The following is a 14,338-nucleotide window of genomic DNA, read 5'->3' as shown; positions in this document are numbered from 1 at the left end:
TATGTTAAATTCGGTCATCGTTTTTTTTTATTGCTATTTTTTTGCTTTCGGTTCTTTTTGAAAAATTATTTTTTTTTTAATTTCATCATTCGATATTAGCTTGATTGAGAATTTGACTTCATGATTTTTTTTAATTAGGTGATCACAGTCTCATGACCTGGCTCACAAGTTTGAAAGGTTAACATGAGTTGATATCAATTGTTTTTAGATTTTTTTTACATTGATTTTTTTTTAAAATTTCATCATTTAGGTTTGTTGAAAATTGAGATTAGTTAGTTTATCTGCTTTCATTTTTATGAGGTTGTCCTGGTCTTATGACCTGAGTTACGGGTTTGACGGGTTAGCCCATATTGAGTTGAATATTTTTTTGGATCATTTTTTAAGATTGAATATTTTTTTTATTTCATCCTTTAACATTTGGTTTGTTTAAGAACCGAGCTTTATAAATTTTTTTTTGTCTTTTATTATGTTATTTTATTTGCACACTGCTCACGAGCTTTGACATATTTATTTGACTTTACTAGTGCTTTATTTTATTTTGGGTTTTTTTTGTTATTTGTTTTTTTTTATTTCATTCATTAACATTTAGGTTGTTGAGAATTTTGTATATTTATTTTTTTAATTTATTTTTATGAGATTATCATAGTTTTATAATTCGGATTATGAGTTTGGCATGCGAACTCAAGTCGAATCGAGTAAATTCTTTTTTGTTCTTTTTAAAAAATAATTTTATTTTTTTTAATATTAAATTTTCTTGAAATTGAGTTTTTTAATATACGTTTTTTCTTTTTATGCGCAGAACAACGTGATCACGTTTTCTTTTATGTATTGATTTTTTTTATTCTTTATAATACAGTATTTTTCATGTAAATTTTTTTTCCCGGCCGCGACTTAGCGCGAGCCATTATCTAGTATTTCTCTGAAAGCTGTAAAATGAACAAAAAAAAAAAAAGGAAAGAGCAAAGGCACAAGACGTCTAGAAGAAGGGAGTAAAAAGAAAAGAGACAAGTAGAAAGAGAGATGAAAAGGTAGCTGGATTAGATTCTTAAATGAGCAAAGAGAGGAGAAAAAGAAAGAGGAAAAGGAGAAATTAAGTGAGAATGAAGAAGGGAAGAAGATAAAAGAAGCACAAGACAGCAAATAAATCTGAGGGAGGTATGGATGCAGTTTTACTGTTAATTGTTTTTTTAATGACATTCTTGAAGTTAGAAATTTTAGATTTTTAAAACCCTTAAACGTGTTGTGCTATTGATTAGTCATGGATCAAAAGGGTTTGTTTTGTTTGTTAAACTTGGTTAAGAAATGAAAAAAGATTCGGAAAATAGTTGGTCTGTTTGTTCTTCGAAATGAAACTGCAGATGTTTTGGAGAAGGTGATGAGCTTTGGTTCTTAAAGTTTATGAAATTATAATCTTGGTAGTTGTAATTTGTAAAGTGACACTTTGGTCCTTAACGTGGGAATAAGTTTAATGAGTGCCATGATGTTTATAAATAGATTTTCTATCATCAATTACGATTACTATGGACATGTGGCTGCAATCAAGAAGAAACTGATGTCCAGGAATGGATGATATGTGGAAGTAATTCTCTTAATAAGGTCAGTAAAGTCCTTGTGTCATTTTGGGAGACATGTATTATACTAAAGATTTGCTCATATTTAGGAACAGGAAACACTTCGTTTACTTTTTGGAGTTTTAGATGAAGATTCATGGCTGAAGCAGAGCTTGTGATGAATGGAATATCAGCAAACATGTCAAGTTAGTATTAACAATTTAGGAGTTCGGTAATGGAAGAATTGTACTGATATGTTATTCAAAAACTGCAAAGTTTACATGGCTGGAAATGTTATCGAATCCAGTCTCTTTTTTTATATATATACATGTAGAGGGGGAGGCAGTGAATCTTTTTGAGGTTGTTGCAGGCTGTTTGGACAGCTGCATATAGCATTAGTTATAGGACTTGCTAAACTTTGAGTGTAAGGTATTTATGGATGAAAAATAATCGTTTTAACTCAAGTTTACACTCCAAGAGATAGATAGATTCTTGAGCTTCCTAGGGAAAAACAACAAGAAGGTTATGTCTGGCGGTGAATGGTTTTGTTTAGTTGACAGGTAAGCCTAATTTCATTGCATGATCATGAATAGGTTTCTAGCCACTGGATTCAGATGAATGTGGATATGCTGAACAATAAAGGAGTTGAGTTTTATAGAAGAGCACACGCACAATGTCTTGTAATAAAAATAGAAATGGTGGCTTTAGGTGGTGAGAGGAAAACTTTTAGTTCATGCCTTTTGATTTTATTAAAACAAGCTCCATTTCAAAATTTAATTATTAAAGATCTAGATTCTATGGAATTTCAGAAGATAACAAGGTTTCGTTGTAAGAAATTTTGTTGAGGGTGGTCTAGAAAATGTCTTCGGTTATTGAATTTAAAAGAAAATCTCAGATGTTTCAGTGCTTTTTTTACTCTCTTTTTTGGGTGGGGGGGGGGGGTTGAGGTCAAAACTGATTTTCATGTGCTTATTAACGAAATGTAATGAAAGGGGTATCAATTCAAACAGGCAATAGTAATACTTTTCTATGTTGTTCATAAAATCATGTTTGTTTTTTATATATAGTTATTGTTTAAATAAATGTAATAATTTTTATTTATTTAAATAAAACTAAATTTCAATAATGTGGACAATGCACATGGTAAAAATCACTAGAGTGCGTGCAAAGAATACCCTATGGATATTTAAAAATATAAAGATTAAAATTATAATATCACTTTCTTTCTTTCTTTTTTTTAACTCACAGTTTTCTTTATTCTCACGCTGAGTTAAACCCAACCAAGTCTACCACCGAATTCAAGGAATCGCCCCCCCCCCCCCCCCCCCAATTCACTCTCCAATACAATCAAAGCTCTAATAAACATTTGAATTCTCTCAACATTAACTAGGGTTTGCATCTGCTGTTTCTGTTCTCTCTAACTCTTCCTTCTTCATTGATTTATTTATTTATAATATTGTAAAGAAACTGTCTGTTGAATTTTAACTAACATCCGTGTTTAATTTTCCTGCATTATTGAACATTGCTTTCTTACTTTCCAATTTTGTTGAAGATGATCTTGCTGTGTTTTTTTTTTTTAGCATGTTGAGATGTAATTGGTTGGTGTATTCAATTCCACATTCGTAATTAATTCACATCAATATTTTGATAAAAAAACCCATTTTTCTGTGTTTTCAAGATGAATTTGTTAAGCACTTATTTAATTATTTCATTTCCACAGGCAGTTCTGTAGAAAATTGAGGGAGGCTTAGGAAAAGTTGTTGAAATTCTCCAATATGTATGGTCAAGGCAGTTCCAATCCCCAGTCTGGCAGCCAAGGTCCTCAAACACCGATTGCCCCTCCATACTTACACCATCCACCTCCGCTCCCCCACAGTTTCCAACAAGGCCCTCTACCTCCGCCACCTCCTCACACTAGTCAGCCAAGTTTGCCTGGATATCAGCATGTTTCTATGCCCCAACATCTTGCAGTTCAGCAACTTGCACCTGGCAGGACGCCTAACCCGGGTCAGCCTTATTTGCACTCTTCTGCAACAGTTCATGGAAGTGCTCCCATGCCACATGTTTATGCACCTGCGCAGCAAAATTCACAGCATTCTTCCTATTTAGCATCGGTGCCTCCCCCTCCCCCTCCCTTTGGTTCACACCGTCCTGAAATGTTACAGGCCTCGCTGCCTTATAGAGGTTTGCCTCCTCCACCACCTTCACAAGGTCAGGGGTTTTATAAATCTCCAGTTCATTCGTTGCCAAAACAACTAGCTGGTGTGCAGGGTCATGTCCCCCCTCCACCTCCCCCACCTCTTCCTCCAACTTCCAGTTTCCTGACTCCTGCTCTCTCTGGGAGTTCTGCTGAGCCTCACGTTGGAAATCCTCAAATGCTTTCCACAGCTCCTCCCCCACCACCACCACCACTGCCCCCACCACCGACCTCTTGTGCACCACCCATTCCACCTCTGCATAACTCCCACATGATGCCATTATCTGCACCCGTGCTAGATGGTTCCATTCCACAATTTTACTCTGATTTTGCTTCCAATTCCTCCAAACCTTCTGGTGATAAATTGGGCCCTACTAGTTCCGCCAATGAAGTCATTCCTCTCAATCAAGGTGGACATAATGTTCTCATGCGTGATGACAACTTATATCTGGAAGGTGGAAGTGGTGCTGGGGTGTGTTTTAAATTGGATGAAGGAAAGACTTTTTCCGAACCCAGTCATTTGATGGATGCAGTTGGATCCCACATGTCTTCTGACTCTGATATGGAGATGGAAGGTTAGTACCTTATTGGTATTTTCTCAGTCTACTTCATAAGGTGTTTGTTTTCTAATGTTTGCTAAGTTAATTTATGTTTCTCTTATGTCTCTATCCCTCTCTTTGAAGCATGTAAATCTCATAAAACCTATGATCTGTTGTTTATGTTAATTTTTCAATGTTAAAGAGAAAATGAGATGCCTGACTGTTTCTCATTTACATCATGATACTGATGTATGACCAACATGCAAAATATCTATGATTCTTGGAAATTTGTTGTTTCTGTCCAATTTTTTTTAAAGAAATCTTTCCTTGGTTTTGTTTTATTGATTTATTTATTTAAATTCAATCTTAAACTTAAGGTAATTTATCTAGTGGATATGGTTTGCTGTTTGGTTGTCGTATGCCAATGTGACACCAAGCAGCTACTCCCCATGCTATTTTGTCTAGAAGTAATAGATTGGTGCTGTGGATGATGTTTCATTGAAATGCTTGTTAGTTTGTAGATGAAAAGATTTCATGTTGAATGACCTGAACAGATGATCCAATTTGGAGAAGTTTTTGTAACTGTTTATTTTATTTGTATGTACTTTTATGGATGAGTCATATTTTGTATTTGCATTGCGGGTATTAGTGATTCATTCACCTCATCATTTGTTTCTCACTCATCGGTGAGTTGTTTTCAGATGACATTACACAGTCTGACAATGACCAGGCAGTAAATTACCCTATTGGAGGTCAAACTCATGGTAATCATTTGATAGCTGGAGCATTTGATGTAAGAGAGCAGTTGCATGAACTGCAGAGTTCAGCACAATCTGACGCTTCCACAATGGTTTTATCTCTCTCTGGCTCCTCAAGGCTGAATAATGGTGAACAAGGTAAATGTTTCACCCACGCACTAGTTTTCCCTACTTGGACAGTCTCTTCCTAATTTTTCTCCTTAGATAACTAGCTTGGGTCACCGCAACATCAATATCATCATTAGAACAACACAAACAAAGACAAAGGGATATATTTCATCCAATGGGATTTTAGGAAACACCTAATTGATTGTCAAAATAAAGTATCAATACATTATTATATAGTTTAGAAGTGATATTAGTAGCTTATTTTATGTTATTTGGGTTTTATCTAGTGTATAAATAAAAAGTATGAAAAAGAGAGAGGAAATTAACCTATATTTTAGGATTCAATATAAAAAGCTTATTTTTTAGGAATTAATAATTTCCTTTGTAATTTTACCAATATTGTTCTTTTTCTGAATTAGAGATGGGATTGGATTTACTTATTAGTATTGGTAGTATACTATAATATTAGCATTGTATTAAGGGTATAATAGTAAATCAAAAGTTTGTAAGTAGTTCGTGCTTTTATATATATTATGGATTATATATTGCAAAGCTTTAATAGCACATGCCTGTGCTTATATTGAGTTATTTGCTGGCCTGAAACTTTAGGTTGCTCATGTTAGTTGTACAGGAATAACCTGTACACTTGTTCCATGCCCTTAAGTTTAGAGTTAATCTTGTTTCCAATTACAGGCTCAAAACTCATCAATTGTTATAACCAATTGACATCTGGGGAGTCAGTTTCTGAAGTTCATAGCCCAGTCATTAATTCAGCAGGAGCTGATGAAAAAAGTTCATTAAGGATCATGGCAGCTGCTGGATGCATCAATTCTGATAAATATTCTGGTGAAGTTTTTAGAGGCAGCAGCCCATTCAAACTTGTTCAAGATTATGCTTCTGAGGATTGCTCAGAAAATAATGAGGAGCCCTGTTTGAAAGATGACATTCCTAAAACTGCCTCAGACTTGGTTACTGTTGGCTCTGAATATCTGCAGCAGCAGCAACCACCCTATGGTTTGGATCCCTCTGCTATTGATAACGTGTATGGTCTATCTGGGAAGGTGGGTTCTTCATCTAGACTCCCACCAGATATTCTGGACTCAAATCAGCCATCTCACCTGCCAGATTTTGGAGCAAAAAATTCAGCTCACCTGAATTCTTTTCCAACTAGTTTTGAGCAGCCACTCAACTCCGGATTCAGTTCTGATGTTGTAAGGCAAGAAAAGGTTCCATCCTGTTCTTGCAAGGATGATCATTCTTCATGTTTGAACCATGCTTCACTTGATGGACAAGGTGTCAGTGTTGGAACAAGACATCCAATACCTTCGCCCAATTCTGCCAGGGGGGTTGCACAAATTATTCCTAGCTCAGGAGGTGATCAGTATGATCCGTTTTTAGACAGCATTGAGCCAACTTCAAACTCATTTAAGAGACTTGATCACATTCAGAAGTGGGAACCCATTGACACTGATGTTATGCCGAGGCTTAGTGCCTCAAACAAATCATTGGATGTTGAAGAAAACAAGAAAGAAGTTAGAGGCATTGTGGTTTCCACATCTCTTGATAATGAGGAGTTTGGTGAGATTGCAGATGCAGAAGTGGGTGATGTTGAGAATCAGAGCCAGAGTACTCCTGTTGTAGTGAATGTGAATATGGGTGATATGGAGATTGATCAGATTAAGTCTCCAAAGAAGAGCAAAAAGAGCAAGGAGTCCAGATCAATGAAGCTCTTTAAGGTTACCCTTGCAGATTTTGTCAAGGAGGTTTTAAAGCCATCATGGCAACAGGGTAACATGAGTAAGGAAGCATTTAAGACTATTGTCAAGAAGACGGTTGATAAGGTTGCAGGAGCAATGAAGAGCCATCAAATACCCAAGTCCAAGGCAAAAATGGATCATTACATTGACTCATCGCAACAGAAATTAACAAAACTTGTGATGGTAAATCCTTCTTTCTTTTACCTTGAAACTGATATGTGAAAGAGTTTTCTCATGACACAAATACACACACAAACAAGCTCATTTAATAATGGTCTCTATGGTCTCTATTCAAGTGGCAAAGACAGTTGATACTTATATTTATGGCCTTATGTGTATGAAAACAGAAGCCGCAGATGATTAGAAAGGGTTTCTTTAAGAAATATCACACTTGATGCATGTTATCTAGCACTATGAATCTCACATGGTACACATTCAATGATAGGTTTCCCATAACCTCATGGCTCAGCTTATGATTCTACTGATTGGAACATCAATTTCTTACTACCAAAAAAAGTACGATCATGATAGTGGTTATTGTCATTCTAGACTTAGAAGTCATGGGTGGGAAACAGGCATCGATGTGTGCCTGATGCAGCTTGACAACTTTCCGGTCAATATGCTTCCTCTGCAATCCTGCCCCTTTCCACTGAAAGGGAAAGTGCAGAACTTGAATTCTTAACCATTAGCCATCTCTATCTAGTAATGTTTTCAGAGGGACCTAGGAGTTAGGATTTGTTGCCGTGTAGTTTTTTTAACTCTCTACAATGAATTGTACAGTTGTATTTAATTTATCAAGGGAAGGTAGGGTTACACCAACAGCCTTCCACAAAAATTGTCCCATACTATTGAAAAATCACATAAAGTGCAGACACAAAATATCATTCTTAGTGATTGAGACCATCATGAATAGTATTTCAAAATATGATTGAAACTTCTTTGTTGCAAATGGACAAGTTCTGGGACACCAAACAGGGAAATTTGTGGGAGTTGCGACTTCAAAAAGATGTTTTATGTATGATTAGATTCTATATGGTCTTTAATTATGTTCATTTTTTTTCCTTGGCAATACCATTTTCACATTTTGTTGTGCAGGGTTATGTTGATAAGTATGCCAAAGGGTAAAAGTTGATATCAGCAATGATTTCTGGTTAAAGACTTTGATTTTGCTTGCTTTCTGGGACTAGTGTCAATGGAGCAGCAGAACAATCTAGAATTGGATGCAGAGTGCAGAGCTGTGAGAATAGATAGGAAAAAAAATGATGGCATAAGTAGATTCCTTGTATTTTGTGAAGTTTGCACCTGCCAAAAAAAGAACATATTAAGGTCCATGACCAGATGAACTCAGTTACAACATATTCCAACTTCAAGGATATTCTTAGAAGTCTCCAAAATGCGCATGTAATGTGCTTTCTTTAAAAGAAATGTTGCATGTATTTTTTGATCTGGAGCTATTCTGTACTTATATTTGATCGATTTGTTTGTTGTGTAATCATTGCAAGGAGTGAGGAAGCCAAATTGGAAGCATAAATATAGAAAACTTTAGATTTAGTAAGAGAAGAAAAATAATTCTGGTGTTAATTTGCATGAGATATTCTTAGGGTCCTGAATCGTCTCCTTGATTTGTCATATATCTTGGAATATGATTTTCTAGTCAACTAGAAAAATTGAATTATCCTTCTTTTTTTCCTCCTCAAAGTATTATATCTATGCATGTTTTGGACAACTCTAGCGTTTGATTAATAAACAGGTGCTGCAGCGTTAACTTGGACTTCTAATGATAAGACGGATGTACATAATGTTAGCAAGTAACATGTGTATATTGTCTTTACCGTCCCTAATCATTATAGAATTGCAGTAAAGGTAATAAGCAAATATTTGACTGCAACCATGAATTATGTGACAGTGATTGGTAACTTTGATTTTTTCATCAATTGAAGCATGATCATAGGTCAAATAAATCTATAACTGTAACCATGCATCTGATTGTTGGTTGCACAGATTTTCACTATTTTATCTGATTTTCCCCCCTTGTTTGCTGCCCTACTGCAACAGAGAGATCATTGAGCAGTCCTTTTCAAGAATTGGAGCAGAAGCATTCTTCAGAGCTTACAGTCAGCAAACCTCTCGCATGTTCATGTTGTCTGTTCTGTGAGTAGAATCTTTCAGTAGAATTGGATTGTTATAGTGAAATGTGAGATTGATGACTTTATTGAATTACAAGAATTGAGACTTGTTAATATATTTTGAATGCATGAGATGCTGGTGTTTTGCTTCTCTTTATTCCTTCCCTAGAATGGTGATGCATACATGTTTTGATGATCTGGAACATTTTATTCTTGTAAATCATGTTATATGATGGGTATTTCAATCTTGAATTGGATTGTGACTGGTTGTATGGTCTATTTTCCTTTATGTCTGATAGTTATCTGATATTGTGATGGCTTCCTTATTTTAGTTTCTAATTCATAAAGTGACCTTGATGTTTTTTCAATAAATGCTTCCTGCTCAACCTTTGTTGTCGGATTCTAACATAAATTGTATTCTTGGTCGAGGAAACATCCTGAGAATTGTGAGTGTGTTCGGGCTCAGCGAGATGAAATCAAGTTACATTCGATTATTAATTACTGTATGCTTTGACAGAAGTGGGATTTCATTTAGGTTTGTCCAATGAAGCCGAGGTTATGAATTTATAGAATGTTTGCTGTAATGAGGTGCATCATCTGCATTGGAATGCTTTGTTGCTTACCAGTAATACAGAATTTGGCATCTTTCAACTGCAGTGGAGCTCGTTACGCGAACCCCTTGTTCTTACATCTTACACAAAGGGAAGAAAAAAGAAAACCCTTTGGAGCAATGTGGGTGGGTGGCCATTGTAGGAAGTTTTACATTTGGCCTTTCTCTGTAAATATTTCAGTTAAGGAACCTGATGGGCATGCATGTGAATTATGAGAGAGGCTGCCGGAGCTTAGGATCTTGCAATAAGTAAAATGCAACTGTTGGCTCTGCCGTACTGGGCATGGAATCAGAAGCTTTTTAGTTTCATATGATTACCCTTCTTTATTTCCTTTCCTTTCCTTTTCTTCTTTTTTTCTTTTTAATATTATGATGTTACAAGATGGTTTTTGTTACTTTTTTTTTCTTGTTATATTTTAATTATTCTAGAAAAAAATATATTATTAGAAGAGAAATTACATGAAGAATACGGTAACTTTGGACGCCATGCAAGAGGAGAAGAAGGAATTGGAATCAAAGTCAACACAATGGCATTCCAATCTTAAAAATGTTTAAGAAATAAATAACATTAAGTTATTTTGAGAAAACAAAATTTTTGAAAATGTTTAGGTGAGCATGAGAGTAATACATCAATTATAAAGCTGTTGCTTTTCATGAGAACAGAAAGGGGAGAGGTTATAAAATGTTATCAAGGATATATATATATATAGTGATTTTATTTAATGATGAATATAATCACCCAATAATGAAACTTATTTTTTTAGAGGGTTTTTATTTATAATTTAGATAAATAAATTGTTAGAAAAAATGTATTGACTTGTCAAACCCCAAAAAAAACGACCTTAGAGATTTCCTAGATGGAAGGAGAAGGACTATACAAAGGAAAAAGAGAGTATATAAGCTGACAAGTCCTGATCAACTACTCATCGGGAAAGGAATTGCCTGGTCTGACTTTCCTTTATTTCCCTCAAACTACAGAGAGGGAGATTGAAAGAAAAAGATTCTTCCTTTGGAATCTCTCGCACCAACCCAACAAGAAAAAATAGACACGAACAAAACCCACTATTTCTCCTTTTCTAGAGATACTATAAAGATAAACAACGAAAGGGGCTCTCTTGAAACCCAAAAAGATTCGATCTTTATAGAGAAAAACTCATTCTGATTCTGGTTTTTAACAATGAGTAGAGACGATGACGATCCAGGAGAAAAGGGAGGTCGGTCAAAGCCACCAATATCATCAGGGCAGTACAAATGGTTGACAGACTTTCACAAAGATCTATTGGCAGGTGCATTTCTGGGAGGGGTAATGCATACAACAGTGGCGCCAATTGAGAGGGCAAAGGTGCTGTTACAAACTCAAGAAAGCAATTTGGCAATTGTAGGGAGTGGACGCAGGAAATTCAAAGGAATGGTTGATTGTATTGTTCGTACAGTTAAAGAAGAAGGGATTCTTTCGCTTTGGAGAGGCAATGGCAGTAGTGTGATTAGACATTACCCTTCTGTTGCACTTAATTTCTCCCTCAAGGTGAGTAAAGTTGGGTTCTTTTTGGTTTTTGGTTTGTGGGTAAGGTGTTTGATGAAATGTGTCAGTGGGAATATTGGGTGGTTTGTTTTTATAGTATTTTGGGTGTTTTTGGTATTTGATGATGGTTCTTGATGTGTGTGTGTGTATGTGAAATGTTTGATATATGAGTACATGAATATTGCAATGATTGATTTCACTTCGTATTAAGTGGAATGTTGTCTTTTATGATTGTAAAGGATGGTTCTTTATTTTAGTTGGTGTTTGTCATGGTGTAATTTTAACAATGTAGAATCTTGAAGTTAGAAGGAAATAGGAGGATTATTTTAACATGGGCTGATAGGAATGTTGCCTTTTATGATTGTAAAGGATGGTTCTTTATTTTAGTTGGTGTTTGTCATGTTGTAATTTTAACAACGTAGAATCTTGAAGTTAGAAAGAAATAGGAAGATTATTAACTTGGGCTGATAGGATTTGATGGGAAAGGATCTTTGGAACTGATTGCTGCCTGTAGGGGAATGAGGATTTTAGATTTTAGGGAAAATGTTGATAACAGGATTTTGGTACAGTTGAATTTGGAGAAATTTTAAGCAATTTTCTAGAAGAAGGGTCTTGCTAATTTTAAAAATAAAAGGAGAACGAAATTCATGCATAACTTGTCAATTGGGAATTGGAAATCAAAATGTTCCCCAACTAGAGAGTTCCTGGCTATACATTGACTTCATAGATTCATTATGTCATCTAAAATAGTTGGATAGATTTTGAGATTTTGGTGAATTAACTTTGGATGTATAAATTGTGAGAAGATCCTGGAGTGAGCTTTTGCAAGGAATGAAAGAAACGCTGTTTGGAGAGATAAGGTGGCATGAGCTTTAATTACAGGTGCACTGGTATGTGCAAGACGGTAGAAATGAAGATCCAAGAACTACTATGTTGCAAAAAAGGAGAGCAAAAGGAGTTTAATTACAAATAAACTTTAGATATTAACAGGTGTATTGAATGCATTGAAGGCTGAATAAAACCTCTTACTGATATTTTTTGGTTGGCTTTTGACCTTTTCTTTTCCACAAATGTAAATTTGTAAAGGCTTGGTCATGTTCTTGCAATCTTACGGTAACGCTAAGTTTGCCTAAGCTTTTTCTTAGGACATTCAGACAGCTTAACTGCATACGACACACTATTTTTTTTTGTTGATTGCAAGATGTTACAAATAGGACTGGTCTGTCTTAGCTGGCTGAGATCTACTCAGAACTTTTAAGATATGGAAAATGCTTCCCCAACCAGAGAGTTCCTGGCTATGCATTGACTTCATAGATTCATTATGTCATGTAAAATAGGTGGATAAATTTTGAAATTTTGGTGAATTAACTTTGGATTTATAAATTGTGAGAAGATCCTGGAGTGAGCTTTAGCAAGGAATGAAAGAAACACTGTTTAGAGAGATAAGGTGGCATGGGATTTAATTACAGGTCCATTGGTTTGTGCAAGACGGTAGAAACGAAGATCCAAGAACTACTATGTTGCACAAAAGGAGAGCGAAAAGAGTTTAATTAAGGACAAACAAACTTTAGATATTAACAGGTGTATTGAATGCATTGAAGGCTGAATAAAACCTCTTATTGATGTTTTTAGGTTGGCTTTTGACCTTTTCTTTTCCACAAATGTAAATTTTTAAAGGCTTGGTCATGCTCTTGCAACCTCATGGTGACACTAAGTTTGCCTAAGCTTTTTATTAGGACATGCAGATAGCTAAACTGCATACCACTCACTAATTTTTTGTTGATTGCAAGATGTTATAAATAGGATTGGTATATTTTAGCTGGCTGAGTTCTACTCAGAACTTCTAAGATGTGGAAAATGACTTTTTCCTTGAAATATTATTTTGGTAGCTGGTCTCTTTGAGATATACAATGTCATTATCCATGGCATGAGAAAATTTAATAATGCAATAGAAGATAATAATAGGGATTCTAACTTATTTGGCTGCATAAAAGGAAGTGATCTTTTGCTTTGATTATTGATATCAAAGTTTCAAGTGAATTAGGATCATCTCCATTTCGTGTTATGCTACCATGACCTCATGGTTGTTAATTTCTTTTGCAGGATCTTTATAAAAACATCTTGCATAATGGAAACCATCCAAATGGTCCTTTTTTGTCTAGCGCACCTGCCAACTTCACTGCGGGTGCTGCAGCTGGCTGTACGACACTGATTTTAATCTACCCGCTTGATATAGCACACACCCGCCTTGCTGCTGACATTGGAAGAACTGATGCTCGTCAATTTCGAGGTATTTTTCATTTCCTGACTACTATATACAATAAAGATGGGGTTCGAGGAGTGTACAGAGGGCTTCCTGCCTCTCTGCAAGGAATGGTTGTTCACAGGAGTCTATATTTTGGTGGGTTTGATACAATGAAGGAGATTTTGTCTGGAGAAGCAGCTAAACCTGAATTGCCATTGTGGAAGCGTTGGGTGGTGGCTCAGATAGTCACGACATCTGCTGGGTTGGTGTCATATCCAATGGATACAGTTCGAAGGCGGATGATGATGCAATCTGGTTTGGAACAACCAATGTATAATAGCACACTTGATTGCTGGAGGAAAATTTATAGGGCAGAGGGGGTGGCTTCTTTCTATCGTGGGGCAGTTTCAAATGTGTTTAGGAGTACTGGTGCTGCTGCCATTTTGGTTTTGTATGATGAGGTCAAGAAGTTCATGAAATGGGGTGGCTTGTAGCAGGGAGTAGTTTTGGTTAGTTTTTCATCTCAACCAAAGGATTGGAGTAAAATGAGGTGATACGGTTTATAGAAGGAAAATATTGTGAAATGCAAATGAGTTCCATACAGCTAAACGATAGCAAGCACTAGATGCCACTTTACTCCTCCTGAGGTTCTGGCAATTCACCCTTTATTTTTTGTTAACAAATAAAAAGGTTGAATGTGATTGATACAGATTTTGTATACCTAGTTGATTCTTGGTGATCAATCACCTGTATTTTTTATCGTCAAGTAAAGTGGTTGCAGAGTTATCATCTTGGAAAAGAAAGTGGGACTTGAATCCAAAGTCCCGCGATTTTCCCGAGCTTTCTTGTTGATCTGTTGATTAGGGATCTCATGGGCCTAGGTGTCATGTTTTGGGCCTCGGGGCTCTGTTTTAAACAAAAATAAA

General features: G+C 35.8%; 2 protein-coding genes across 12 annotated transcripts; both read left to right on the top strand.

Annotated features, from left to right (window-relative positions):
* The first annotated feature begins 910 nt into the window (after nucleotides 1–910).
* Nucleotides 911–10,040, top strand: LOC7462250 (uncharacterized). 11 transcript variants are annotated; one of them, XR_002982520.2, is made up of 8 exons: nucleotides 913–1,155; nucleotides 1,495–1,596; nucleotides 1,698–1,757; nucleotides 3,271–4,322; nucleotides 4,988–5,182; nucleotides 5,846–7,092; nucleotides 8,005–8,310; nucleotides 8,965–9,287. XR_002982520.2 is itself a non-coding variant. In XM_024603857.2 (5 exons), exons 2-5 carry the CDS (start codon nucleotides 3,326–3,328, stop codon nucleotides 8,974–8,976), a joined length of 2,451 nt encoding a protein of 816 aa, XP_024459625.2. In that variant the 5' UTR covers nucleotides 911–1,155; nucleotides 3,271–3,325; the 3' UTR covers nucleotides 8,977–9,287. The 11 variants fall into 11 exon arrangements, 2 of the variants coding, with proteins under 2 accessions (XP_024459625.2, XP_024459623.2); XR_008059545.1 differs by lacking the exons at nucleotides 1,495–1,596; nucleotides 1,698–1,757 and having other exon boundaries at nucleotides 912–1,155; nucleotides 5,846–6,270; nucleotides 6,304–7,092; XR_008059542.1 differs by lacking the exons at nucleotides 1,495–1,596; nucleotides 1,698–1,757 and adding an exon at nucleotides 9,693–10,040 and having other exon boundaries at nucleotides 8,965–9,060.
* Nucleotides 10,041–10,468: 428 nt separating this feature from the next.
* LOC7470692 (probable ADP,ATP carrier protein At5g56450) lies at nucleotides 10,469–14,201 on the top strand. The gene is made up of 2 exons (XM_002309457.4): nucleotides 10,469–11,170; nucleotides 13,271–14,201. Exons 1-2 carry the CDS (start codon nucleotides 10,823–10,825, stop codon nucleotides 13,904–13,906), a joined length of 984 nt encoding a protein of 327 aa, XP_002309493.1. The 5' UTR covers nucleotides 10,469–10,822; the 3' UTR covers nucleotides 13,907–14,201.
* The last annotated feature ends 137 nt before the right edge of the window (nucleotides 14,202–14,338 follow it).

Source organism: Populus trichocarpa, chromosome 6 (genome assembly GCF_000002775.5).
Source record: "Populus trichocarpa isolate Nisqually-1 chromosome 6, P.trichocarpa_v4.1, whole genome shotgun sequence".
Taxonomy (NCBI): Eukaryota; Viridiplantae; Streptophyta; class Magnoliopsida; order Malpighiales; family Salicaceae; genus Populus; species Populus trichocarpa.
The sequence above is the reverse complement of the archived record's forward strand: the minus strand, read 5'-3'. Positions and strand labels throughout refer to the sequence as shown.

Bases quoted from the DNA above. Each gene is read 5' to 3' on its own strand.
- LOC7470692 (XM_002309457.4), top strand. From the start codon at position 10,823: ATGAGTAGAGACGATGACGATCCAGGAGAAAAGGGAGGTCGGTCAAAG. The intron at 11,171-13,270 runs GTGAGTAAAGTT...TTTCTTTTGCAG, and splicing joins CACTTAATTTCTCCCTCAAG to GATCTTTATAAAAACATCTT.
- LOC7462250 (XM_024603855.2), top strand. From the start codon at position 3,326: ATGTATGGTCAAGGCAGTTCCAATCCCCAGTCTGGCAGCCAAGGTCCT. The intron at 5,183-5,845 runs GTAAATGTTTCA...TTCCAATTACAG, and splicing joins GCTGAATAATGGTGAACAAG to GCTCAAAACTCATCAATTGT. The intron at 7,093-8,004 runs GTAAATCCTTCT...TTTGTTGTGCAG, and splicing joins AATTAACAAAACTTGTGATG to GGTTATGTTGATAAGTATGC.